The sequence below is a fragment of the Amblyomma americanum genome, chromosome 1 (genome assembly GCF_052857255.1).
Source record: "Amblyomma americanum isolate KBUSLIRL-KWMA chromosome 1, ASM5285725v1, whole genome shotgun sequence".
Classification (NCBI taxonomy): Eukaryota; Metazoa; Arthropoda; class Arachnida; order Ixodida; family Ixodidae; genus Amblyomma; species Amblyomma americanum.
The window spans coordinates 85,213,054-85,239,478 of NC_135497.1; the positions used below are offsets into that span (position 1 = coordinate 85,213,054).

The 26,425-nt window shown below is 44.4% G+C and overlaps 1 protein-coding gene across 4 annotated transcripts in view; it reads left to right on the forward strand.

Moving 5' to 3' along the window:
• The first annotated feature begins 581 nt into the window (after window positions 1-581).
• The window catches only part of LOC144113154 (uncharacterized), a 70,516-nt gene continuing 44,672 nt past the window's right edge, over window positions 582-26,425 (forward strand). For 3 of the 4 annotated variants that reach the window (XM_077646073.1, XM_077646076.1, XM_077646075.1), the window contains exons 1-11: window positions 582-719; window positions 4,020-5,334; window positions 7,785-7,930; window positions 8,215-8,355; window positions 8,577-8,674; window positions 11,754-12,024; window positions 14,205-14,337; window positions 16,313-16,433; window positions 17,381-17,485; window positions 23,093-23,368; window positions 25,220-25,574. In XM_077646073.1, the coding sequence (XP_077502199.1) occupies window positions 4,080-5,334; window positions 7,785-7,930; window positions 8,215-8,355; window positions 8,577-8,674; window positions 11,754-12,024; window positions 14,205-14,337; window positions 16,313-16,433; window positions 17,381-17,485; window positions 23,093-23,368; window positions 25,220-25,574 (2,901 nt within the window). In that variant the 5' untranslated portion in view covers window positions 582-719; window positions 4,020-4,079. Of the gene's footprint in view, window positions 720-1,079; window positions 1,101-4,019; window positions 5,335-7,784; window positions 7,931-8,214; window positions 8,356-8,576; window positions 8,675-11,753; window positions 12,025-14,204; window positions 14,338-16,312; window positions 16,434-17,380; window positions 17,486-23,092; window positions 23,369-25,219; window positions 25,575-26,425 lie in introns of those variants that run through there. The other variant, XM_077646074.1, reaches the window with a different exon arrangement.

A 26,425-nucleotide genomic window follows, 5' to 3' on the forward strand; every position in this document is an offset into this window, starting at 1 on the left:
TAAACCATTTCTTTGAAAAGCCTGGCAGCATGAAGAGACATGCCCTTCATGTTTCAAGGCTTTTCAATGACATGGTTTAAATGATCGCTCATAAACAAATTTTTGTCGCGCACCCTCAACCCGTAAAATTTTGTCTCCGCAGCTGTATACTTGTCAAGAAGGCTACTTTGTTCGAGTTTGCGTGTTGAAATGCACCAGCGGTGGCTTGCTCACTGAGTGCACTTACAGTGGTAAACGGCCGACAGTTTTGGCACCACCAAATTAAAACTTGCTTAACGCAGACGAAAAAACATAAAAGGAAACAAACGTCACGTGAATAGTCACGTCTAAGGCCGCGCCATTGTTCCTGTTCGTTGTAAGGCTACCCTCTGAAGATCTGCCGATAGCGATCCCGTTTCTTTTCGTCCCCCTCTTCTCCTTGTGGCTCAACAGTGCGGCAGTCGCCAGAGCGCTAAGCGCTCGTCGAGTCGCGCTGCTGCCGACGCTGCTCCTTTGTTTTTGTGTATTGTCGCACATGGTTTGGAGCCTTTGGGGCTCCCGTGACTCCTACACAGGTCAACAGTGCTTTCGATTTCTGCCGCTGGAGGGCGAAGACCCTTGCCGTGCTTCCCTTGCCCTCTCCTCCCTCCTCGCCTTCGTCTTAAACGCTCCAAAACATGGCGGCGGGCCAGCGCCGTGCGTTATCGGCGGGTTCTCATTTTGCAAGCGACGGCTAAATGGTACATGATTTTCTTCGCTCCTTCTTTTTGAAGCATTGCGATGAGTTAGTGGGGTGTAACTTATGGTCTTAATTGTTGTATGCCGACGCGTAACCGTTTGCTTATCAACTCACGGACGCGGCACGTCCGGAAGCTGTGTGTCAACGACAAAGAAGTGTGCCGGGGGAGGAGGCATCTGCAGTTGCTAGCAGAGCAATCGTTAACCCAAGTGTTCGTGTTGCGCCAGTGCTCTCTATTGTTACGTGACTCCTGCACGATGTTATTACATTTTTAGCGTAACCACACTGCCAAGAGACTGCAGACGCCCACTTGATACTCGGATGGCTTTTCGCGATCGTCGGTGTGCAGCCTTCGTTCAGGCCGATGTTTATTTTGGTTGGTGTAGTACATTGCATTAAGCAGCGCAGCGATAATTTGCTTCGCTTTGCTCGCTTGGTTTTTAAACGGATATCCATGATTCAGCTGCGGCTGCTGCTGGGTTTATGAGGGCAGTTTCTTTTTATGCTTCTTATCTCATCAGCAGGATTATTTATGCGCTGGCCTTCCCGGTCACGCTTTCGAGCAAAGTCTCCGTTCGGTAACTTTACGGTCGGACCAACGGGCTGTGCTGCAGCAGCGTTACGTGCATTCTATTTTAGTTCCGGAGAGAATATAAGGCTGGCGTCGTGTGTGGTGCGAGCGATCGCGTTGCCGTGCATTTGGCGTTTAACTGCAGCCTGTCGCGTGGGTTTTAAGCAACCTTGAACCGTACACTTGCGAGCTCATATCTTTGAAACTGTTGAGTGTGCAGAGCCCGTTCTTCGTCCTCATGCTTTGCTTAACGTTATTCTGTGAAAATCGCAGTATGCCGGCGCGATGTGTCTGCCGAGCCCGCGGTCTGCATGCGTGGTTCTGCTCCGAGTGCAGTTTCAGAATCGGCTGGACTGTTTTGACAGGGGGAAAACGTTTCAGCTTTTCTTTTTTTATTGTTTCTCTAGCTCGTGCTGTTGTTTCCGCGGTAAAATGGGGCATCTTTTTCACATAGCTGCTTCCTGCAGCGCTACTTGCTTGCGATATTTTCACGTTGTGGAACTGTTTGGTGTTCATGCTTGCCAGGGTGCACCGTGTGCATTGAACCCGTCAATGAACTTTACGCTTGTGCATTTTATTTCTAATAGCGGCCGTATTTTATTGTCATGCGCTTACAAAACGTCGGATTTTGGTCCTTAGGTGTCTGGGTGTCTCGGTGCTGTCATTATCTTTGGTGCTGATACTGGGTTTTTCAGTTATTCGAGTGAGGTACGACGCGAACGATTTTCCGCAACGAACGTAGTCATTGGCTTGTCCAGCAGCTGCCGTTATTTACGTTTTGAGCTAAGTGTGTTGAGCTTTTATATGAAATGCCAAAAGGGTCTTCTGTTTTTCTAGGAATTAAGTTGGGACTTAATGTCTTGTTGCTGTTCGCCCTCAAGTCTTAATATTTTTTTTCATTTTGAAGCTTTCTAAAACATGAACATAGTCATGGCACTTTACTCCATATTCCCTTTCATGTGTTCTGTCACAGATTACCTGGCCTAACTTTTTTGATGGCCTGGTATTGGTCGTGAAAGAAAGTAGCAGCATGCTCCTACAGATTAAAAGCTTATGTGAATAAAAGCTATAGCCTTCATTCTCCTTGTGAAAAAATATGTCAGGCCAGACAACTATTTTTGTGTTCGGTGTTTCATGTTTGTATGGTCAAAAGTAATAGAAGAATAGGAAAGCTTTCCCTTGGCTCTGTTTGTCATTTGTCTTGCTGTCGTATGTGTACAGATGAATACCAAGCGGTATCTTATGAGTAGTTTTTCATACGTGGGACACTTCTTAATGCTTTTAGTTTCCAAGTTGAAAATTGCATGTTCTCATATTTCTAAAACCTCACTGTTAGCAGTGGGGCCTAAGCCTTTCTCTAGGTGATTGTGCTGAACCTTACTGAGTGTGGAAATATACTGACATGCACCTTTCCAAAAAATGCACTGAACAGACTACAGTTCCCTTACATAGTTTTGTTCCTCATGAATATGTGCATTGCTGCATGGTGTTAGTGATAGCTGTTGGCTGCTGTTTCTATGTAGCAGCAATGATGTTTTTATCTGATGTCTTACCTTGACCTTCCAGAAACTCCACTGCAGTGGACTTTCAGTAATCTGGTCATTTTAAGGCTGGTCATTTGAACTTAAAATGTCAAATATTGTATAACTCAAATTAGGGAGAATTGCAGATTTGTAAGTCTGCCTTTTTCACAAGGTGTGGCACTCTCTGGGGAGTGTGCAAAAATTCGTCTGCTACCCAGATAACTGGTTGAAAACAAATGCACATGGACAACGCAGACACGATCCGGTTTCCGTGAGGCGCCAATACATCATTGCAGTGCAAGTGTGCTTGACAGCTGTTGCCACCAGTTGCTTGCACCTGTTGTCGGCATGAACTGCATGTGCTCAATGGAAGCAGGCCATTTGTTTTCAACCAGGGGAGCTCAAGGACGAGAGGCATGCATTAGCAGAGAGGCTGTATGAAAAAGGCAGCTTAGAGGTGTTCCTTGCTGTGTTGAGGGCATTTCCAAGAAAACTTTGTTCAAGTTGTGGAACGTACATTGAGAGGAACAGTCTGTTTGAACTGGGCGTGCTTAGAACATGCCGAGTTCATACACAAACAACTGATCAAAAATGCCTAGTTGTGTGCGCATGCATTTTGTGGATCTAGAGCCTTTCTGGGAGTCAAGGTGCCACACTGACCCGCACAATTAATCTCCACAGGTAGACACAGGGGCATCCAGGTTTTGTGTAGTGTGCTGGTATTGCGAGATTGTTTGTACAGTCTATGCCTCAATATGTGATTGCAAAGTTCAATCACGTTTTGGAATTCATGGTAAAGAGTTTTTTATAGTTAATACTTCAAATACACCATTAAATTCGAACTTTTGGATGATTCGAACTCATGTTGCATGTCCAAAAGAGATTGGATTAACAGGAGCATAGTGAAATTTGATATCCAGTGCTACCAAGCTATATACATTTGTGCCCTTAGCAGTTTTCTATGTGGTTGTTGCCAGAAAATAGGTACCGTTTCAAGTAATTCTTGGCATGCTCTCTTTACTCTGGTTCTTTTGATGCTTTGAGCACATGGTGAACAAGGCCTTTATTATACCTGTAGATAGTGCCTAGTTGCATCTATTGCTGAAATCTATTTTCATTTTAACGCTGCCCCTTTTGTTTCTTGCACTGAGGTGTGTTCTTTTGTTTCATCCTTGCCTAAAAGTGCCACTGTGTGTTACTATTGCAGGGTATGTGATGGCTGAGAGAGCCATCTATTTCACTGGTGCCACCCTCCCTTGGCTGCAACATGGCTGAAGTCCGACGCTCGGAAGTTCTGGCCGCATCACGCTCCCGTACGGGATGGCTTGATGAACCCCCTCCTACGTCATCATCCCCTACGTCTCCAGCAAAGCCCTTTATCTCAAGTCTGCGGTCAACGTTTGAGTCACGAACGAACCAGACACAAGATGGGGCTGAGCGGCGACGTGTGGCACCAACAGGCACCAAGACAGGTTCCAAGGTTAGCTCAATTGCCAACATGTTTCAAGCTCGTGATGATTGCAAAACTGCCTCCAATGAATCGCTCGCACGCACGTCCCCCCTGGAGCCTAACACAGCCGACGCAGCAAGACCGTCGGGGCCGCCAACATTAACACGGAGTGACAGTCATGTTGCACGGTTTTACAATGCGCGCGCCATGTTTGAGCGGTTGCAGGAGGCATCCAAAAAACCCCAACCTGTGTCAGGGCGCAGAGGAAGTGTGGCTAGTTCACCAGCTAGCTCCCCATCCTCGGCCACTCCTGCCACATCATTCCCCAAATGGAGCGAAGAGGGGCCAGCCGATGAGAGTGCTCAGAGCCTTGTCAATGGGGACTCCCAGCACAGTGCCAAAAGCAGCACTGAGGCACTCAGTGACCCTGCCAGGAATGGGCCCAGTTCTGCCATCTCCAATGGTGTTACAAGACCAGAGCTGCCAGGGATATGTGCGGGAAAAGATGTGGCAGCCTCCGAATTGGAGCCTCCTGTCAAGGTGCCACAGCACAAGAAGCCCTCTGCACCACCACGGGTAGAATCATTGAGGCGGTCATCAGAGGACGGTCTCTTGCAGGGGGAGTTGCCTCGGCCACCAGAAGAAGCCAGCTTGCTGCCACCAGAGCCTCCGGTCCCTCCTCCACATGGCCTGCCTGTGGCTGAAGAAGCACATCCTGCTCTGTCGTCTGCTCAAAGTAGTTCTAGTTGTTCATTGGACTCGGCGGCTGGGGAATCTCGTAATGCAGACACTGCAAATGATCGATTGGATACACTTCCGCTAAAAAACTCTGTGCCCACAGGCTCAAACAAACCACAGCTGGAGCATAGCACATTGCACTTAAAAGAAGATAGCCCACTCTGTACTGATCCCGGTGAAACTACAGAAGGCGATAAGAGCTGGGGACCTTCAGAAGGAACTGACAGTGCCAAACAGCCGCTGGGCAGTATGTATGCTCGAGTTCACAACAGCAAGCCACCCTTGCCTTCCAAACCCCCGGTGCTCCACCATGCATCTTCCAAGCATGACTCCTGTAAGTATTTCATTAGCCTTTCCTGTTTTTCATAGCATTCTTGCATGCAGCACAAAAGCAGCCAAAATGTGACAGCTTCCTGTCTGTAGGACTTCTTTGCAGACGCCAAGAAGAAATGGTTTAATTTGTGCTACCTTTAGCCAAATATAAGTTCTTTTATGGCAGCCAGTGTGTTATGTGCTGAAAAACTGTTTAGCTGAAAAGCTACTGCCTTATTTTGGTGTAGTACTAGAAACTTCGGCACTTTGGTTGATTTACATGTTTTTTAAATTATTGTCAGTGTGGTTTTGTTATGCAACAAAAGCATTGTGCACTTTATTTTGTATGCTTCAGCTTCATTGCTGTTGCCCTTCTGTTGTGGAACAACTAAAGGGCTGCAGGAATGATCTGATGCACAATCAATTTTTCATGCGCAATCAATGTGTTATCTATGCTACTTCCTGTTCGTAGGCACTGTGTGCTTTACTGCAGGGCTGCATTTACTATTTTAGCAAAGATTACATTAAATGGGGAAATATGTTTTGCTGCTCATGAGTAATATATCCTGAAAAAATAATGTGAATAACTCCAGCCTGGTTCTATTGTCATAACGTTTGTGATCAATGCCTGGTGCTTGCTGCGTACTACAGTGGAAGATATGATTTGCACAGTCAGTGGCAGAAGTTTACAAGGTGTGTGTGTGTTCGGGAACAAATTTATTGCAGTGCTGCCTCTCAACCCACTTTGCAGGTATTTATAGCAGCAGACTGAATCTGCGTGTCTCCTCATGCTTTCAGGCATTCCAGGTGATTGGTTTGCACGACGAGGCCGTGATAAATTTTTACTGACACTCTTGATTGCTGTTAACTTATGTGGCCATAATACTGTTTTCTAATAGTGCTAAGTAACAGGCTGGCTTTTGGAGAAAAATTGGTTTTAAGGTGGGGTGAAACTTCGTTTTATAAAAAGAATCAATTTTTAGATTTTGCACTCTGCTGATAGAGCATTTCTTTAGCTTTAAGAAATTATATTACACTTGGGTATTTGCGACTTTAGAGATGCTTCTTTAATCCTTTTTCATAGTCATCTTTAGTGGAAAAGTGGAAGTTTTTAGAGGTTTTATATGCATTTTTCTCACCTCACTTTGTTTTCGATTTTTAGGTTTGGCAACCTTCTAGTGGAGCATGTTATTAGCTGTTAAAAAATATAGTACACTTGGCTATTCACAACTTCAGAAACGCTTTTTTCATCCTTTTTCGTGGTCGCCTTGCGCAGAAAGGTGTGAGTTTTCAGATGCTTCATCTGCATTTTTCTCAAAACAGTATTTTTGGAAGTTCATGTATAGGCTGTTCTACACTTGGAGGGAAACTGGGAGTACATGGCTGCCGCGCTTCGAGCACCGCTGCCACCAACAGCCAGGGAGAAACGGCAGCAAAGGCGCATGCGCAATAAGCATGGCTGTCTGCTCATTTCACGAATGCGTCTGGTGTCGCCCATTCTTGCCAGCCCTCGGCAGCAGTAGTTCTCGAAGTGCGGTGATCATGCGCTCCCAGTTTCCCTCAAAGTGCGAAACAGACTGCACCTTTTTCTCAGGAACTATGAGGCGAAAGCAAACAAAATTTTCCTCAGATTTAACCAATGCCTTTTTTTTTACATGACTGTAACCAGGGTCAAAAGCCCAAGTTCATTTTTATTTTAATGACATTTTTTTATTTCATATTGATGGAGGCAAAATGCAGAACACCTCTGTGCTAACATTTTTACCCAAGCCCCATGTGCTTAGTTAAGCCTATGGTATTTAGGTAACTAAGCCATGTACTGTGTACTTAAACTGCGTGTACTACTGGAGTTTAAGTTAACTGCAGGTAATCAAAATTAGAAGTCCTCCTTTTCATTTCATGCCTTGTACCATGTGGAACACTGGCATGTAAAAAATATGTGAATGTCAATTCAAGGTGTTTCGGTTCGGAAATTGCTTTGCTTAGATCTTGGTACTCCTTTGTCTTCTTTTTGATGCCCCAGGATGGTCAGTATTGAGCGTATAAAAAAGAATGGTCATAAGCTGTTAGCACAAATGTGCTTTTACATTCTCACTGAATGTACTATCAGGGACAAACTCCAGGGTGTATGAACTTCAGCTGAAGCTGATATCTCTATTATTAGCCAGTAGCTTGAGACCAGATTTGTGGAGGTGAAAGTCGGACTCGCATGCTGTAAAGCGCAATGCTGCGATGAAGTTATCATTACCAGTCATTGTGTTCTAGAGACTTCTGCTCCTGATAGTACTTTTCTTAGCAGACGAGTCAAATGTTCACCATGCTTGAAAATTTTTGTGCTTATGCTCTCAATGTTTGTATCTCTAGGGTGGTTCACTTTTATTGCAAAAGATCACTCTTTATAGACTTCTTTTTGTATGTGGAAGCGGGAGTGTTTTGGTTTCTGTGTTATAAGATGTTTTGCTTGCTGTTTAGGTCCGCCACTTGAAATGGAAGAGGTGCCTCATTGGCCTCAGCAAGACTATGTTGGCCATAATGGAATCAGCGAGCCTCCTTCGAACAGTGTGCTTCTTTACACCTTAGCAGCTGCATCAGGGAGGTCAACTATGCTTCTACAACAGGTACTGAACTGCTGTGGCTTGTCGAGTCAAAATCTGCATTTGATATGACCATGTCCACGAGTCATTGGCCGTGGAATATAAGTAGAAGCGTCTTTGTGTATGTACATATTTTTGAAAGGCCTGCCTGCTCTGACTGTGACATGACTGGATATGATTACAGCACAAGCATGCTGAAAATTATTTTTGTCTGCTTTAGCATTTTCTTTGTGACTTCTCTGCATTGAAGCTTGCATCGTTTCTGTTTTTATGTATACTGATCAGGTTTTTCTTTTTTTATTTTTCAGGATAATGTCTGCCATGACAAGTACAGCAACAGCAACAATAGTGGCTTAAAGCATGCTGCCGGTGAAACCTTGGCTGAACTTGAGACGCGAGAGCATGAATTATTCAATGTTGAAGCAGTCATAAATTCACGCTCATACAAAGTAAGTTGCAGTCTCATAAAGTTTAAACACTGGTGCGAAAATGATTGTGTGCATATTTGCTTGTCTGCTGCGAAAATGACTGTGTGCATAGTTGCTTGTTCTTCTGTGGAGCTAGATCTAGTAAGTTGCATCAGGCATGTGCAAGTTTTGAATAGCAAATGCCTGCAATGTATGTGTGTTTGGTGTATTTTTCATTTTCTTTTTTGTAACGGCTCTTGCAGGGGGATCCATTTGGAGATATCAATATGGATGCCCAAGTAGATGGCAGTGGTGTGGAGTTTATGACGCAGGAAGAAGCGGACAAACTACTTAGCTCAAGGTGAGGAAAAGAAATGCCAGGTTATTCATGCAGATACAGTTGTTGTAAGGACAGTTGTTCAGGACTGTCTATGGAAGGAGATACTGCTCATAAATGTCAGAATTGATGCGTGCACTCTAAAAATCTGTTAAGAACTACCGTAAAAACCGGACTATAGGTCGGACCGAAATATAGATCGACCCCGCAACTATCCAATTCTAAAAATGAAAAAAATCTTTTTCAATGGAAAAAGTACCGAAAGTCACCCTTACCTTGAAACAAATGCGAATCAACAGGTTGCACAATGGTGACAGTATTTATTTTCATTTAAATGCTGCTCATATGTACACCCGGCCAATTTTTTAACAGTATCACGCGCCCATTGACCCGCGTGTTTGTCAGCACCTTATCGTCGCGGCACGGAGCGGCGAAAACAAACAAGGTGCACGCATGTGTACACATACGCTTACTCTCGCTTCTTTCGCTGCTCTGTGCCGTGATCTCTACCGCTTTCACGCAGATGCATTCGGCAGTCACAGGCAGCGATCTTGCACGCAGCTCCCGGATGAACTCCGCAACCTTTCCTTCCAATTCTGGATACGCTGTGGTCCGCCCACGGAATGATGTTTTGTTTTGGTTGCTGCAAGTTGTAATACGCAGCTTCTGCCTCCGCCAGTACCGAATGCTCTTTTCAGATACTCCAAATTTGCGCTGTGCCGCCAGGTTGCCGTGAGCTTCCGCGTACCCAGTTGCGTTTTTCTTGAAGGCAACGGTGAATTGCCGTCGGTTTCCCCTCATTTTGAAACAAAATGTGAAAAAGCAGCCTTTAACCAAAATAGCTTTGCAACAACGGAAACGCAACATAGAGGTGCCACAACGTCGCCACGCTGCGCTGCTGCTGATGGCAATGGTGATGGAAGCTGTTGACTTCAGCCACCCATTGTTGCAAGACTTCCGTAGTTTTTCCGCCAGTGACCGGTATATAAGACAGGGGTCTACTTTTCGCCATGGTTTTTTGAAAAAAGTTCGACCTATATTCCGGTTTTTACGGTATACCTTCACTTCTAGCGTGCAGTGCTGTAGAAGCTTTGTGAGTAGTGCATTCGCAAAGGCATATCACTACACTTCATATCACTCTTACATCTCGAGGCATCAGTGAGGGGGTAGAACCAAAAAGTGGCAAGGTACGAAACGAAATTCTAGACTCATTGCAAAGCTTAGCACTTGCACACTGTCACAGCAGCAGATGCTCACTTTGTCAAAACAGCCGGGAAGTCTCTTGTTGCTCCCTCTGATTCATCCGACTTATTTGGTTCTCTAGTTTGCACTGATTGCAAACAACATTTTTGTTACGAGTATAGCCAGTGCAGGCATGCATGCTAGGTGTGATAGATAGCAAGTAACCAACGTCTGCTGCATCACTTTGAAAATTGAATAAATTTTAGTAGCTGAAGAGATTTGTATATTCTCTGACACGAATGAAAAGAATCGTATACAGTCATTCTCAGAAGTGCTTGAGTGTGCAGCTGTAGTGGGCAAGATCACATAGCAGCAGTGTGCACTTTTTAATGGCCTTTTTAATGACTGTGGAGTGCAAGAAGATGCAATAGCTGTGAGTAGAGAGAGATTTCATCTTGACTTTGTATCTACCCTTCAAGCTGCATCCTTGCTTTGCAGTCACAAGTGCAGTGTGGTTATGAATTGGTTGTGGCAGGCTGTAACTTGACAAATGAATGGAAGCGACCTGTGGTCACAAGAAGTATTGTAAATGATTCGGGCAAGGAGGTGACATGGAGTCTCTTGTAGGGATTGTACTAGAGAGTCGTCGTTGTGGCATGCAGTGCCCAGGTACAATAATTTATTTTTATGTTAATGTGTAAAATAGTACTGACAAAAAGTCTCGGTCAAAATACTTGTGGGGTTTCAAGTTCTCTGTCAGAGGAATGGGAACCCACACGATTACCAGCTGCATTTGTTAAGGGCTTTGCAGATGCCCCTTGATGTTATAGTGTAAGTTGTGTTATCTGCAGTTGAAAGTAAATTAATCCTAATGAATGGCGGCATGATTATTAATGCGAAAGCATTTCTAGGCTGTGTCGACGGTCGTGTCACCAAAGCGTGTCGCCAAAACGTGTCCGCAGTGATCGTGACATTCTCTTCTAGGTATCAAACGAATGGCCGTGATCAATAGAGGACGATGTGAGGATGATGCGCAAAAAATTTGATGTCAATAGGATGATTAGTTAATTAATTAGAGCCAGTAATGGGAGAAAAACGTTGAAATAGTGCGGACAGCAATATAGTGAGTGGACGGGAAAACAGCCTTGGATGGCAAAATAGTGGCAAAATAGTAAAAAAAGTGAAAATAAAGTTTGAAATGGATTGAAATGTGTTTGATGAGTGATAATTAATGGAACGAAAAGTTTGATTGACAGAATAATTAGTTAATTAGTTAGAAGAAAACGTCAGTGGACTCACAAGAGAGACGTAATAGACTCAAAGAGAGGTGACGAGTGTCGAGGAGGCGTCAATGCTTTTGTATTCCTCCAGTACGGGCAGCCGCAGTGATGTTTAACGTTTTTCGTCATCTTGTCACCTACTGAAGGAAATTACCTAACTTTTCTCTTGATTACAGCTCCATTACCTGGGCAGTGAAACAGAAAAAATAGAATTCAAGAGTATTGGTCAGGACTCAAATATTTTTTTTTTGTGTGCTATTTCAAGGGTTTTTGGCCTGAAGTGCACCATTGGGGAGCAGGTTCTTCTTTCACTTCACTGCCTTTCAGTATAAATTCTGCTACATTTTCTTTTTTAACTGTATGAGAGAGGCTCATGCAAACATATAGGTGGGGCTGTGTGCTATTTTGCACCATCTTTCCTATTGGTGGTACTGTGTTATAAAGCTGTATTCTACATCTTGGGTTTACTTTTTATGTAGTTGTGCCCTAGGAAAGTCATCAAAGCAGTAGTAACTAGCTCTAGGTCTGAATAAGTGGGCTCAGAGCATGTGGTTGCCACAAGCGGCAGTAAGAAGGCCTTGTGAAAGCTTGAACAGGCAGTTGTGTCTGCAGCGTGAGTAAACCTGGCGTGTCCATTTCAGTCGGCAGCAAGAGATTTTGAGCGATGAAGAGGCCCAGGAGGTGCGGCGGCTGCTTGTGCTTCGCACACCATCACCAACTGTGGCTGAGGAGGAGAGCCGGCCACCGAGCGTAGTGGTGGTGGAGGAGGAAGGTGTCTCCTATCATGTGCTGCCAGATGGGCACTTCTTTACCGAACGGCCTGGGCTAGCGAGCGATGACGAAGAGGAACCGTATCCAGTGCCCTTCCAGCCACGCTCTGCACGTGTCAAGTTCAGCACAGAACCCATAAAGGTAGTGGCCAATTATCCCCCAAAGTTTTTGAGGGACTAGTCGATTGTTTAAACTGCTTAAACAAGGTTTTATTATAAGTCTGTTATTTCTACTGAACTGAACTTTTCAGCTTCTGCCGGCTGATGATAGAGGGATTATGTGCATCTTGATTTTGTTGTTTTCTTTAATGAAAGCATTTTTACGTGCACACAAGCTTGAACTTATCCATGTTTATTGTGATATGAGTTGGTAAGTTTGTCAGTCATGATGATTGATGTGTAAGAGCCGCGGCACCGGTGGCTGAGTGGTCATTGCGCTCAGCTGCTGGCCCGAAAGATGCGAGTTTGATCCCGGCTGCGGCGGTCGCATTTCGATGGAGGCGAAATGCTAAAGGCCCATGTACAATGTGTTGTCAGTGCATGTTAAAGAATTACAGGTGGTCGAAATTTCCAGAGCCATTCACTACAGCATCCCTCATGGCCTGAGTCGCTTTGGGATGTTAAACTCCCATAAGACCATAAGCATGATGTTATAAGGCAGCATGTCTAAACTGTTCAGAGAAGTGCATTTGCAAATGTATTGGAGTTGACACATTGTTTTCTTAATTAAATCACTTTATGTGTTGAACAAAAGTTTTTTGAATATTAAACTTAGTTTTTGCACATGCACTTCTTAATTCTTTACAGAGAACAGTCAAAACGTGTTTGTGGAACTTTGTGAGCACACGGGGAATGCTTGCAGTGATATTTATTTCGTGCTTTCTGGCATGCTGCTGCTGACCACTGCCAGCCTGTAGCACTCAACACAGTACGTGTGTGCTTCCTGTGTGTGCCATGATTATCTGTGGGCATCACCAAAAAAAAAGATGATGCCCGCAGGAGTGGCTTTTTTCCTCTAGAATTGTGAAAATGGTGAGGGTTGGCCCTTTCGTGTAATGTGATGTTCTTCTTTTTACACAAGTGGGAGAAAGATTTATTTTAACCTGCCTTCTCTTTGCATGCAAATTACTTATCCTTTTTTTCCCGCCTGGGCAGCAAGGTGTCTTGAGAATCTGTAAAACAGTGGCTGAACTTATTGCAGAAATGTGTTTTGTGTGTCCAAGGCATTTCGTTCTCAGATATGTGCTGCAGGTGGGATAAAATATGAAGACTTTTTTTCTTTTTCATCGTCTGAGATTTTATTAAAACTACCAGGGAACTAGTAATGTTGATGAGATGGTCACAAAACAATAGTGGGTGTGAAACATTGGATGAAATATGTCAGTGGGGAACAACTCTATAGGTTCATTGCAATGAAATGACTTAATCAACCTGTTCACCTTGTAGGAAGAGAATTTCCTCAGTATGGCGAGCAACAACCATTCTTACACATACATTTCTCAATCAGGAGTCGCTATGATGCCATCCAAGCATCTGACTGAGCATGCCATCCTGTTTCTGTTCACTTCGTTTCACCTTTGCTTCCCCTGCCGCTACCCTTTTGTTGCTCTTATACTTAGTCTACTTAAGCCACCCCTTCTCTTTTGCATGCCTGCACAGAATCCTAGGGAGCTGAGAGTTTATTTGCTTGAGGGGTAAACTAGTAAAGATTGTGTAAGGGGTGAAACTTGTTTGCTATCACGTGTACACTCTTCAAAAGGTGATTGCATGCTGATGCACTTTGTGTGACTCAGCACTCAACCAGCCTTTTCCTTAAATTAGTGTTTCCATCATGCACTTGCTCTATTGTAGCTTCTTTACCACTGTCGTTACAAGTTTGGCTCTCTTACAGTTTGCCTGAAACTTTGCATTGGTAGTGGTGCAGCATGGTTTTCAAGTGTGTTCAGAGCTTGCAAACTTACAGGATATTAGTTGGGAATAAAAATGCAAATAGCCTTTTGTGATCCAGCCTATGTGTTCAACTATCGAAGAAGTAACATTGGGAAAGTAACTGAAGCTTAAATGGCAGTACACAGTGTGTTCTTAGCAGTTGTGTGTGTTATTTCTCTTCACAAAACTGTTTATTATGTCACTGATGTGGCAAGAATGAACAGTTTTTAAGTAGTTCATTGAGACTGAAATAGTGTTGCAAACTGAGCCCTCATGATCTGGCAAAAACTATGTGGTTTCAGTACAAGCTTAGAGGGGCCACTTTGAAATTTGTTTCTACATTCTACGTGTAAGAGATATGTGACGTTTGCTTTTTCCACACATTGTTTTCAGGTATTCAGCACACACTCAGTTGATGATTACGATCGACGCAATGATGAGGTGGACCCAGTTTCGGCATCAGCAGAGTATGAACTTGAAAAGAGAATTGAAAAGATGGATGTATTTCCTGTTGAACTTGTGAAAGGTACTTATATGCTGTGTGTTTTTCTTTCTTCATGCTTAATGCACTTCAGATACAGAATTACTGATGTAACTTTGACTGTTGGTGGTGAAAACCGTGGTGTAATTATACCGTTATAAACTACTGGACTTTATTTGTGTGTGCTGGTTAGAGTAGATCTCTTGTTCTTTCAGCTTTTTTTTTTTTCTTAGAAAATACGAAATATAATGGCTTTATTAGTTGGCTCACTTGAATATAGAGGGAAGAGTTCAATTCAAGGAAAGTTTGCATACCTCTGCTCTGGCATGCAGAAAAATCTCAGTGGATTCAAGTGATGATGGCGGTCGATTTGTTTTTTAATTGACCACTTAGCCTGTAGCTGTAGAACTTGTGCATCATGTCCAGAGGAGCAGGCATTGCCGTTTTGTCAATTTGTTGAGCAAAATATGAGTGTTCCCACCAACCAACAGGTTTGTCCGTACTTTTGAGTACTGATATGCATGTTGATTTGCTGTTTGTCCGTCAGTAGTGAACTTGCAGTGAGCTGTTCAGTTATGATCAATTATACACTGAAACCTCTTTGGCATGTTCCTGGTTATTAAGCTCAAAATTGCTGGCATTAAAAATATTCAGTACCGTTACACTATTCTTCTCCCGGTTAATACATTCCCAGATAACAAATATAAGCTACTACGTTTAAAATTTTGACAGATTCTGGTCTTAAAGTATGTTAATGACCAACTGCACATGTGCAAACATTCAAGTAGACCAGCCATCGAGACATGCATGAAAAGATGGAATGCAGCGGAAGTCACCCTCTGTGATGGCTTCACTGTAGTGCCTAGGTACAGATGGGCGAAGCACACGGAAAAAAAAATGCGCCAACATATGAGCGGGGTCTTGCGGGGATGCGACGTGAGGACAAACGCAGCAGCTCCTTCGCAGTGCCCAAGGGCAAAGGGGGGAAACATCTAAAAACTACAACGATGTGCTTACATACGAGCGGGCTGGGTCTGGGGGATGCAGCATGAAAAACAAACACCGCAGCTCGCTGCCGTGGCGGCTTCTTTGTATTGCATTGGTGCAAGGGGGTCAAGCATCCAAAAACACCGAGGAAGAGACGTTTTAGCTATCATTGCATTTGCCGTTGACATACTGGATGTGTTGCGAAGTTCCCTCTGTGCTTAAGACAACACAAATGCGAATTCCACAAGCACTGAAGAGGAGCTGTCTAGAACTTGTGCCAAGAAATGGTAATCGGCAATTTTTATGAAGTGCACTTCTTGATAAATGCCTTTGTACCCCATTCAGCAGTTAAATTTTTTTTAATTAAGCGGTTTGGATCATACGTTTTCCTCCATTTTTTTTTTAAAAACATATCAGTGAGGTTTCGATGTATATGCATTGAAAGTCTTTCAGCGCAAGTAATGGCATATCCCAATTGGCAATCCGGAGCAGCTCTCCGAATCCACGAAGGAGCAAGCTGTGCATCATGGTCTAGTCAGAGTTCAGGATCTGAATTCAGATCACCTATTGAAACATACTCTTTGGTTTTGCAGAACAAAAACACTTGCTCCAGATCACCATCTGGACTACGACTTAAGGAATCAGCAAAAATTACATAGTTGCAACCTTGGCCCACTGTTATCTCAATCTGGCTGGACTTAGCATTCCCCTTCAGTTTATCTTTGAATACTTGAAGCTGGTAGATTTATCTTGTGCATTTTTTTTAGTGGTGCTTATTATGTTTTGTTGATATAAAGATGATGTGCACTTCTGATATACTTTGGCCTGAACAAGGCTGACACATTGACAGCTTTTGTGCCGCAGATACACTGTTGGCTGTGTCATTTTATTCTGGTTTTCACTTATGCCAGGTATTGTTACCTTATTATCAGAACTTTGTTGGTGGGTGAAATGCTGAAAGGGCTGTGTAACCATGTCACCTGCTGGTTTGCTGCTTGGTGTGCAGTTCTGCTTTGCTTTCCTCTGTGTGCAGGGCCTGAAGGGCTGGGCCTCAGCATCATCGGGATGGGAGTTGGGGCTGATGCTGGACTAGAGAAGTTGGGCATTTTCGTGAAGACTATAACAGAGAATGGTGCTGCATACAAGGACAACAGGTACTAAAGGACTGTTCTTTTATTGTCTCCACAAATGGGCAGCTGCACACAAAGTTATTTTTAACGGGAGTGCTTGCACAGTATATATGATACAGGGAATGTGCACACAAAAAAATACCATTCCTTTAGTATACAGGATAGTTATTATACAGGATAGTTATTATGAACTATCCTGTATGCCAGGCCCCTTCAATTTCGTTATATAACGAGGTTCAACTGTACTATTAAAAACCTATTGGGGCTGCCACGGTGGCGGAGCGGTTATGGCGCTCGGCTGCTGGCCCGAAAGACGCGGGTTCGATCCCGGGCGCGGCGGTCGAATTTCGATGGAGGTGAAATTCTAGAGGCCCTGTGTACTGTGCGATGTCAGTGCGCGTTAAAGAACCCCAGGTGGTCGAAATTTCCGGAGCCCTTCACTACGGCGTCCCTCATAGCCTGAGTCGCTTTGGGACGTTAAACCCTCATAAAGCAAAAACCCATTGGAATTTTCAAGTATTCGCGCACACCTGCTTATTTTCCATCATTGCTTAAGCCATGTGTTACCTGCCCCACCTTTTGTGTATTGAATTTCAGTTAACATTTGACCACTGCTACACCAACTAGAAGTGCACTTAGCTAAGGGCTCGCTTGAAGTTAACCAACACCTTTGTTGTATACTTAGTTTTGACTGCAGTTGAAGTCTGTGGCATTGCATCATGTGAAACTCATTATTTAATAAGTAAAAAATTTGCATTCATACAGTTTTAGTTTTAATCACTTATTTTCTATCATTGCAATTAATCTGTAGGCTTGGCATTGTGTTTGTTGCTACTACATGGCACAAGAGCCAAGATAAGCTTATTGTGCCTAAGCTCAGAAAAAGTTTGGGGACAGGTACCTTATTTTTTTGCCTTGTGACCAGGGTGATTTAGTATGCAGGTGTGCCATACACAACTTTTATTTTACAGAATTCGTGTCAATGACCAGATAATTGAAGTGGACGGAAAATCTCTGGTTGGTGTCACACAAGCCTATGCTGCTTCAGTTTTGCGAAACACATCTGGTCTTGTACGGTGAGTTTTCACTGTCTTTGTTCTCTTGATTAAAGCAGCAGTGATGTTTCTAATTTGAGGATAAATTTCATAGTTTTCCACTGTGCAGGTTTGGTGGTTTGAAAAAATAAATGACTCAGCCAGTTTTTGCGGTTCTTGACAGAATAAAACTCAGATGCTTTTTGTCCTCCATCACCATGACATATTTGTTACCAGGGGTTTGGTATCATTTTGGATGTTATTGGTTGCACCTTTTTTCTTGGTGAAATTGCTTGTGCCTTATATAAAAACAAGCCAGTTCGTCATTAGTAGTCCAAATATTTTGCCTTATAAGTTGTGTGGCAAGCTGTGTTTTGTGACAGTAGCCTGGTAGCAATCTGGAATCGTTTTTCAGCATTAAGAATTAAGGCATCTGGACGAATCTGGGCTACTAAAACCCAGTGCTAGTTGCTGATGAAAGTGACATTAACAGGGAGACCATATGCTCAGACCATATGCTATTTGCTGTGCTGAATATGTGTAGCTTGTAAAAATTACTTAACCATTCTGCATGTTGCAGAACTTTTGAGATATTTTCACTGCCATGATGGGAATGCACAGCAGTTCTGCTAGCTGATTGTACTGATTGATAGGTAAACAAAAAGTAAATGCTGGACTAGGGTGATCTAGTGTACTGCACTGCTGCATGCCACATTTGTTACAGAAAGATGCCTTAGAAATACAGTTGATCCTGGATATGCATATATGTATCGGAACTCAAAGGGTGTCGCGAAATAGTTATACACTGTATTTGCACAAATATACCGTGAGTTTTTTTCCTCATTTCATTGGTTTCAGGATACATCTTGTGTTATATTAAAAACCAAGCTACAAATATAACACATTTTTTTCCTTTTCGCTTTTCAAGAAAGTTACAGCGATCTTCATTGCCAGACTCACGAGTACTAGGGGAAGGCAACTTATCGATGACCTCGGGGTCGTGCGGCGCGTTGGTGGGCGTGGACAGGCAAGGAGAGGGTGGCTATGAGTGGGGAAAGAAGGCTGCGTGTGCCATTGAAAAATAGGAGGCACTGAAAGTGTTGTGTGGGAAAGGAAAGGATGAATGGCGCAGGAATTGGGGGGGGGCAGTACATCGCAGCGGTGGCACAGCGACGATGGCGGCTGCTGCCGCGTGAGAGACTGCATGCGTTAAGTGTTGGAGGCTTTGCTACGGTCGATGATGTCGCGCACATTCTCTGAAATAAAATCGGCTTGGCCATTTCTTGTGTATTTTTATGTCTCCGTTTTTTATGAGCCCTTGGCGCTTCAGCTGTTACAAAACAGTGATTGTGTTATAATGTGATACTTTCTTTTTATTTTATTTTAATAAGGTCTCAACCTCCCCCCTCGCATTATATTTGTGGTTGTGATATATACGTGTCAATGCAATGTATCAATTCGACATATAAAACATGTCACTAGATAAGCTTACCTATAACCTGGAAGCAAGAACATGGTTTACCCATGCTAGTGGCGTGCTTTGCCTGTCAGATCCCCGGTGTACTTCCACCCGCTGGTCTAGCTTTCTTTGCATTAGCCTCAGCGGACAGTAATTTGGAACTAGCCACTTCTCATCCTGAAAGGTCTAATCCTGTTTCCAGTGCTCTATGAATAGAATAATCTTATGAAAGTGGAGGTACAGTTAGTTTCCACAATTCCTTTGGCAGCAAAGCAAGCAGAGCATGCCAGGTGAGAGCCACCACTAATCTTCGGCGAACTAATGACTAGCAGTTTGCTGAATGTCAGCTTTCTTGCATTAAAGGGTTGTCACATGGAAAATGAGTATGTGACTTAAGGCTGCCCTCAAGCACACCCCACAATCTCCTTGCCATGCCACATTGCACGATTTTACAGTGAGTGCTACTGCTGACAGCAGGTGTCCAAGGCCATGCGGCCGACCTGCTGTCGCGAGAAGTGATAGCTTGAGTGCTGTTAAGGGGGGAGCCGGGTCTTGAAGACGAAAAAAAATCGCGAAAAGAGCGATTTTTCAGTTTCATTATTTTTGGATTCCTTATGCTTTCCTGCAACTATTACCAAAAATTCAGCCCCCAAAGACTTGTTATAACTGAAATATTGACTATAATATATCTCAAATGACGAGGATCGCGTGCATGCAACGTGCCAAATTCGCCCGTTTTGTAGCGTCCACGATTTCAAAACTGCGGCGGATTTTGTACCCATTTTTTTTTTTTCTCACAAGGTCGGACAGCCACAAAGCAGTGATACTCTGAATCACTTCTGATGAAGGACCTTAGTGTTTGAACGGTGATGTCAGCGCTGGTTACGCTTTGAACGCTGATGTCAGCGCTGGTTACCACCTTTGCAGGCTGAGTTGTTTGAAACTGGGTTTGCCCCCGAAGGGGCGCAGCGGGGTTTGCGGAGCCTCCTCCAAGCACACACCCCCTGAAGAAGCCGGGCGCCAGGCTGGGGTGGCTTGTATCCATTTTTACTGGTGGGTGTCCGGCGGTGGGTTTCGAACCAACCACCTCCCGCAGCTGAAGCGGACCGGAACGCACAAGAGTGGACGTGCACTTCTTGTCAAGCGAAGAGTGCGAAGTTCCGACGCAGCGAGCGGCAGAGAGAATGGCTGAGTTGGCGTCAGTTTCGGCGACAACACGAGAAACGGAACTTCTTGTAACGACGCCGAGTGCGCTGGGCATTTCGTCGATGGCGTTCACGATTCTTGACCTCGGTGCAGTGAACAGTTTACTGCATTCTACTGCGTGCCGGACGTGTTGCGGGGCCGTGAAAATCACGAAGGACAGTGTCGAGTATGACTAGCTGCAAAGCTAAGAATGAAATGCATCAACTGCGATGAAATTGGTGCTGATTGGAGCTCGCCTCGGGTCGCAGGGCAGTTGGAGGCAAATTGCAAGCCTTTCGAAATAAATTTGCTCGCGGCGCGGGCTGTTCAAAGCACCGGACTGGCACAAGCAGCTCTAAGCAACCTTTTCGTAAATCTGAGAGTGTCGCATAGAGGCCTTCATAAAAAGACCTATCAGGACTACATGAAACAGAAACTGAACCCGGCAGCAGCACGAGCGTGCAGCAGGAGCCTGGATGAGTGTGCCAAAAGAGTGAAGGACCTCTACAAAGAACTGAACTTTGGAAATCCAGGGAACATTGCTGTAAGCTTCGATTTAACCTGGCATACACAAGGGCACTCATCTCACATTGGAGTTGCCGCAGTCACCGAACTTCTTTCTGGATATGTGCTGGATTATGTTGCTTTATCTAATTTCTTCCTGAGATGTGAATGTGCACCAGGAACTGACAGCCAGGAGTATCCTCAATGGAAGGAAAAACATGAGTGCCAGAAAAACATAGCAAGCAAGGCAGGCCAAATGGAGACTGAGGCAGCCCTTATTCTGCTTCAAAGGTCACTTTCTCGCCACGGCCTGAGGTACACCACAATGCTGTCCGATGGTGGCAGCAGGTCGTACCTTGCTGTACAAGAGGCCCAAGTGTATGGGTTCATTTCAGTTGAAAAAGAGGACTGTGTAAATCACGTTTAAATACGAATGGACACAGCACTTAGAAACCTCGTTTCAAAAAAGTCCGATGAGCGCATCGGTGGCAAGGGTCAGCTCACTGGAGACCTCATTTCAAAGCTGACCAACTACTACTGAAGTCAAATATAGGAGATATTGACAGGATGCAGAGGGCAGTCATGGCAACGTATCATCATGAAACGTCAAATGATTAGAAGCATAACCACACCCTCTGACCAAGTGGTGCTGAATCCTGGTGCAAGCACAATGCAGCCATAGCCAGAAATGAGCTCCCACCCAAGCACAGGTACAGTCTGCCTCAAAATGTGTGCCAGGCATTGCTTCCAGTGTACGAGCACCTTGCTGACAAAAGCCTTTTGCAGTGATGCAAACGTGGCAAGACTCAGAACTCTCAACGAGGCCCTTCACTCCCTCATCTGGAACCTCGCACCTAAAGACAAGAATGTGTCCCTTTTTGCAGTGCAGAGTGCTGTAGCAGAAGCTGTCATGTGTTTTAACCATGGCACACAGCATATCAGCTTTAGCATACTGAGGGAGCTGCACAGAACAAAGCGGCAACGGTAGTTCTAGAGCTGCCGAGAAACATAGGTTTCATACTGTGAAGTCCGAGAAAAAGCGTGCTGCCTCGGCAGCTTTCCAGACTTCCATAAAGAAAAGGCAGCGTGGAAAATCTGATGAAGACTATTGCCCTGGGGCTTTCTAAGCCTTCACGTTGCATAACTGAATGCTTTCCTCCTCAATAAGTCCTCTCATCTCATCGAAATTAGTTTTTGCATTTTTCTCAAAAACAAAATTTTGGTACTCTCAAATTTTGTGAGAGGTGGGGCTTTACATCCACTCAATAGATTTCCATCATTCTTGTTTTATTTGAGTCCTATATGTGTTGGGATTGCAATAACAACACAGTGCAACTAATATTTGACTTGGAAATTTTCAAAATTTTTTACCTATTGCAAAAAGGCAGCTTTCAGTTATTGACTAGAAAATTTGAACTTCCACAACTTTGTACAGAGTGAACACAAAATGATGAAACAAGTCTTATTGCAAACCTTAGGCTTCCAGGGACATGCTTATATAAGTTTTAACTATTGCTATGAAGCAGTTCTTTTTCTATTGTTTTCATAACACAGTAATTAACATAAAATGTGATCTATACACCGGAGAGTAAATCTGACTGCAAAACTACATAATTCTGGAAAGTTTCAGGTTGGTAGCTCTAAAAGTAAAAATTTTTTGCTCAAGACTAGTCTCCCCCCTTAAAGGGAGCACCACTTGTAGGGGCACGGCACGCCGTTCTGTATATATCGAATGTTCGACTGCAGTGAGTTCGGTAGACTTAATCAATAGTCCTATACTTTTGTATGGGATTTTAAAGGGATGTTGTGACTGTTTGATATAAACACTAATTCGATATATCTGGGATCGACTGTTGTAGGACATGTACTGCAGTGTTGTCTTTATAAATAATTCTGATGCATTGAAGATGAGTGGAGCAAAAGAAGTTTTATCCTTTTGGCCCTTATTTCCATGTCTGTGATAGAGCCCATTGTGGTGATCGACAGCGTAACAAAGCCACATCTCATTTCGTATGCGTTTCTGTCTCCTTGTCTATTTTTTTTTTTTTTGGTCCTTACTGCACTCAGATTTTTATTGTATAGTGCATGTTCTTTAACCCCATTGCTCATTATCTTGTAATGATATAATTATCTTAGGGCACACATCAGCTATTTGATATTATACAGCACCATGGGATATGGCAAGAACACATGCTGTGTAAAGAAAAGAGCCAGCTTAGTTTTCTGTTGCGCACCATGTGTGATGATGAAACTTGGGTAGTTTGTTCCTGGTCATGTATTCTTTGCACTGATTCACTTTTCTTTACAGTCTTTAAGGGTAGTCCATGGCCTGTTTAATCTTTTAGCGATTAAAAGCTTACTTTTTTTGTTCTAAGAGCTGTTATTTGGTTAGCTGTGAACATGAGCATTCTTTTCTTTGAAAGTTGCCAGTCATATTGCTGGGTTGCAAACGAGCTCTGGTCTGTTGTTTCATTGAAGTGCCTGCTGGTTTTGCTGTGCAGGTTCCTGATTGGGCGTGAGCGGGACTCTACCAACAGTGAGATAGCGCAGCTGATCTACCAGTCGATTCAGGCAGACAGGGAACGGGAGGCCCGGCTCAAAGGTGTAGGCCAGGAGGCAGTGCCTGGCAGTGGACTGGACTCCCTTGCTTCGACTCCTGATGACGAAGTGGATGAACTAGCCCCTGGCGCCAGCTTTGAGCTTTCAAACGACAGCAGCGACTCCCTCTCACCTGATGCTGACCCAGATAACATACGGCTGCGCTTCAAAGAAACACAGTTAGTGCCTTTTGACTTCCGTTTATAGGCAGAGAATTTGTGAAAGTGAAGGGGGATCGTAGCTTGTATCCTAGAAAGAATGGCACACGTATGAAGAAAAGGCACTACAAGTGCTGACTGTCATCTGACGGATAGTTTGAAAAAATTTCACAGATGATCAGTGTGATTTATGTGGCGGAGTATGCATTAGCAATAAGATTTGTCGGGCTAGTTGGTTCATACTGAATGAAAGAGTAAACTGCGCGAAAGGGTTAAGACAAGAGAAAGGAACACACACGACGCTTACTAGTGTTAGTATAAACTGTACGAAAGGGTTCAGACAAGAAACGCACACGATGGTTACTAATGCTAGTAAACGTCGTGTGTGTTCCTTTCTCTTGTCTTAACCCTTTCATGCAGTTTACCCTTTTCATTCATTAGGCATTAGCATGCAGCACGTCATGGCAGAGACTTAGAATGTCGCAACTCTGCGCTCCACATCACTGTGGAAAGCAGCGGTGTTGATGGAGCGCTCAGAGGGGCCGGGCGCGCGCTCAGCAGCCGGAAAGGAAAGGAGAGAAGGGAATGACTTCAAGAGTTTACCACCACTGCTGCGGCTGGCAGAGGTGCACATCATGTAGTACATGGGTCTCCACACGCTGCGCATCCTTTATGGAGCCCACGCACCTGGTGGTTGGTGTCCCTGTCCTCCTCTCCACTTGCCTGCCCCCTCACTGTCATCTTCACCCCTTGGCACCTACACCCTCTCCACCCACCTCCCCCATCGCACTCCAGCTGCGCATTCTTCCTCTCTGCATTCCACTCTGGCGGAAGCCTAATCTAATACTCAAAGCTTTGTGCCAGCTGTGCTTATGCCAAGAAAACAAAAGGGACAAGGCACTGAAGTTAATAATTATAATGGATTTCAGAATCTGTCCAGTAAGTGTAGGAGCATTTGAAAATGGTTGTGGAAGCGTTCAAGTGATTTGCACATAGCTGTTGCAGTTTGATGCACCCAATGACCGCAGCGGTGGCCTAGTGGTTGAGCATCTGTCTTGCACGCGGGAGTTGCGGGGTTTGATCCCCAGTGCCACCAGCTACCCATCGGTGATACAGTGGGTACGAGCTTCCTCTGGCCTGGTGCTCGGCTTAAACAGGGTGAATTGCGTGGGAAATGGGTCCTTGACGCCACCTTGAGCAAACGAAAATACCTTTTGCCACGGCGCTCTGGCCACAGATGCCCTTGCGCCATAAAATTCACGGTCATCATCATTGATGCACCCAAATGTAATATGGTGCCACTTAGTCTGCTGTGCTTTCGCTGTCTTTTCTTGGCATCTGTAATGCCTTTCTTATTGCACATATGAGCTGCCTTCCTGGAGTGTGCAATCAAGCAGCTGTGTAATGACATAACTATTTAATGGTTAGGCACTGTAGTGTCTGTGTAATGGGAGACTTGTCTGGGCAGGCTGTTCTGAGAATGTGGCTAGCTTTCGTAATATGTATGAGACTCATCTGCTGGCTTCCATTTGTCATATGGTGGCATCGTGAGGCATTCTAGAACTTTCTCTCTTCACTTCAAATCGTCACTCCTTTGCAAGCAAATTCTAAATGCGTATGTAAGGTGGCTTTGACTGAAAATATATATATATATATAAAACAGTAGGACTGCTTATATTGGATGTTGTGCTTATTTGATGGTATGTTTTTATGGGGATACAAACCACACAAAGTACTGGATGCCATGCTATGTGAAGTTTGCATCAATAATGACCTCTATCACAGTTATTTCAGTGTGCTCAGTATAGGCAGGGCCTCTTGTAGCCCTTTTCTTCCCCTCTGATGTGTGGGGTATGTGGGCTGTGCGGGCAGGTACCGCTTGGCAGTGGCAGAGGCAGAGGCGCGCTCAGTTCGCGAGCGACTGTCGCTGGCTGAAGGCGAGCGGAGGGACCTGGGCCGCTTGCTGGAGGGGGCCCAGGGCCGGCTGCAGGAGGCGGAGGCGACCGGCCAGGCATTGCGCCTGGAAGCAGCCCAGCAGCGTCAGGCAGCACACGAGCTGCGTGAACGCCTGGCCGCCCTTGAAGCCAAGTATGCACGTGCAAAGCGTTTGCTGCGTGACCTGCAGCAGCGTGCCCATGAGGCACGTCAGCGTGAAGAGTACCACCTGCACCAGCTGCACGAGAAGGACCATGAATACAATGCCCTTGTCAAGGCCCTTAAAGACAGGGTACGCATTTATGCCTTCCTGCTTATTGTCTCTTTGTGACAAATCCGACAGCAGTGCCTGTTGTGTGGGCAAGTTTTAAAGGGACACTGAGGACAGCTCCGTCCAATAGTTGTTCTCAGTAAAAATCGATTGTGTGGATCTGTCTGGGTAGATACATTTATTGCTAAAGAAATTGTCTTTCAAACTTTTCTTGCAGCTCAATTCAAACTTGTGACGTCTGCACCGAAAAGGACTTAGTGATCACTCTTTTGAAGTCAATGGCGGTGTTGCTTATCCTCTGGGATCTGTGCCCGAAAATGTGGCTGGGGATGGCAGCTCCTGCATTCCATTTCTTCGCCTTTTCTGGTCTATAAAAGCTCCGTTTTCAGTTAAAATAGCTTCGTTGTTGCTAGGATGCCATAATCTATCGACACAGGCCATCATCAATTTGTCCTGTCCTTGGTGTCCCATTAAGAGATGATGGAAAAACTGCACTCATCTGGAAGTTCATTATGGCTTTGTATTTTTTCATATATTTTCAGTATGTGCTTTCTCATTACAGCAATTATGGCTTGGTGATCATTTAACACGCATAGGCTACTATGATCAGAAGCTTTGGCTAAGAGATAATTGATAACGCTACATCTGGACTGAATGGCTACAGTAGGCTCCACTGGTGACCCAGCTGCACCACGTTCTCAACTCTTCGATTATGTTGATGGTTATTGGGAGTAAATACCTTCCATGCATATGCTTGCATGTTTACAAGATTTGTGGTTTGTGCCAAAGAAAAGAATGTACTTCTCGTTTTGAAACTAGTGATAGTTTACTTAGTCTAGCCTATGGCAGCAGCTACAGGTGACGAGAGTGAC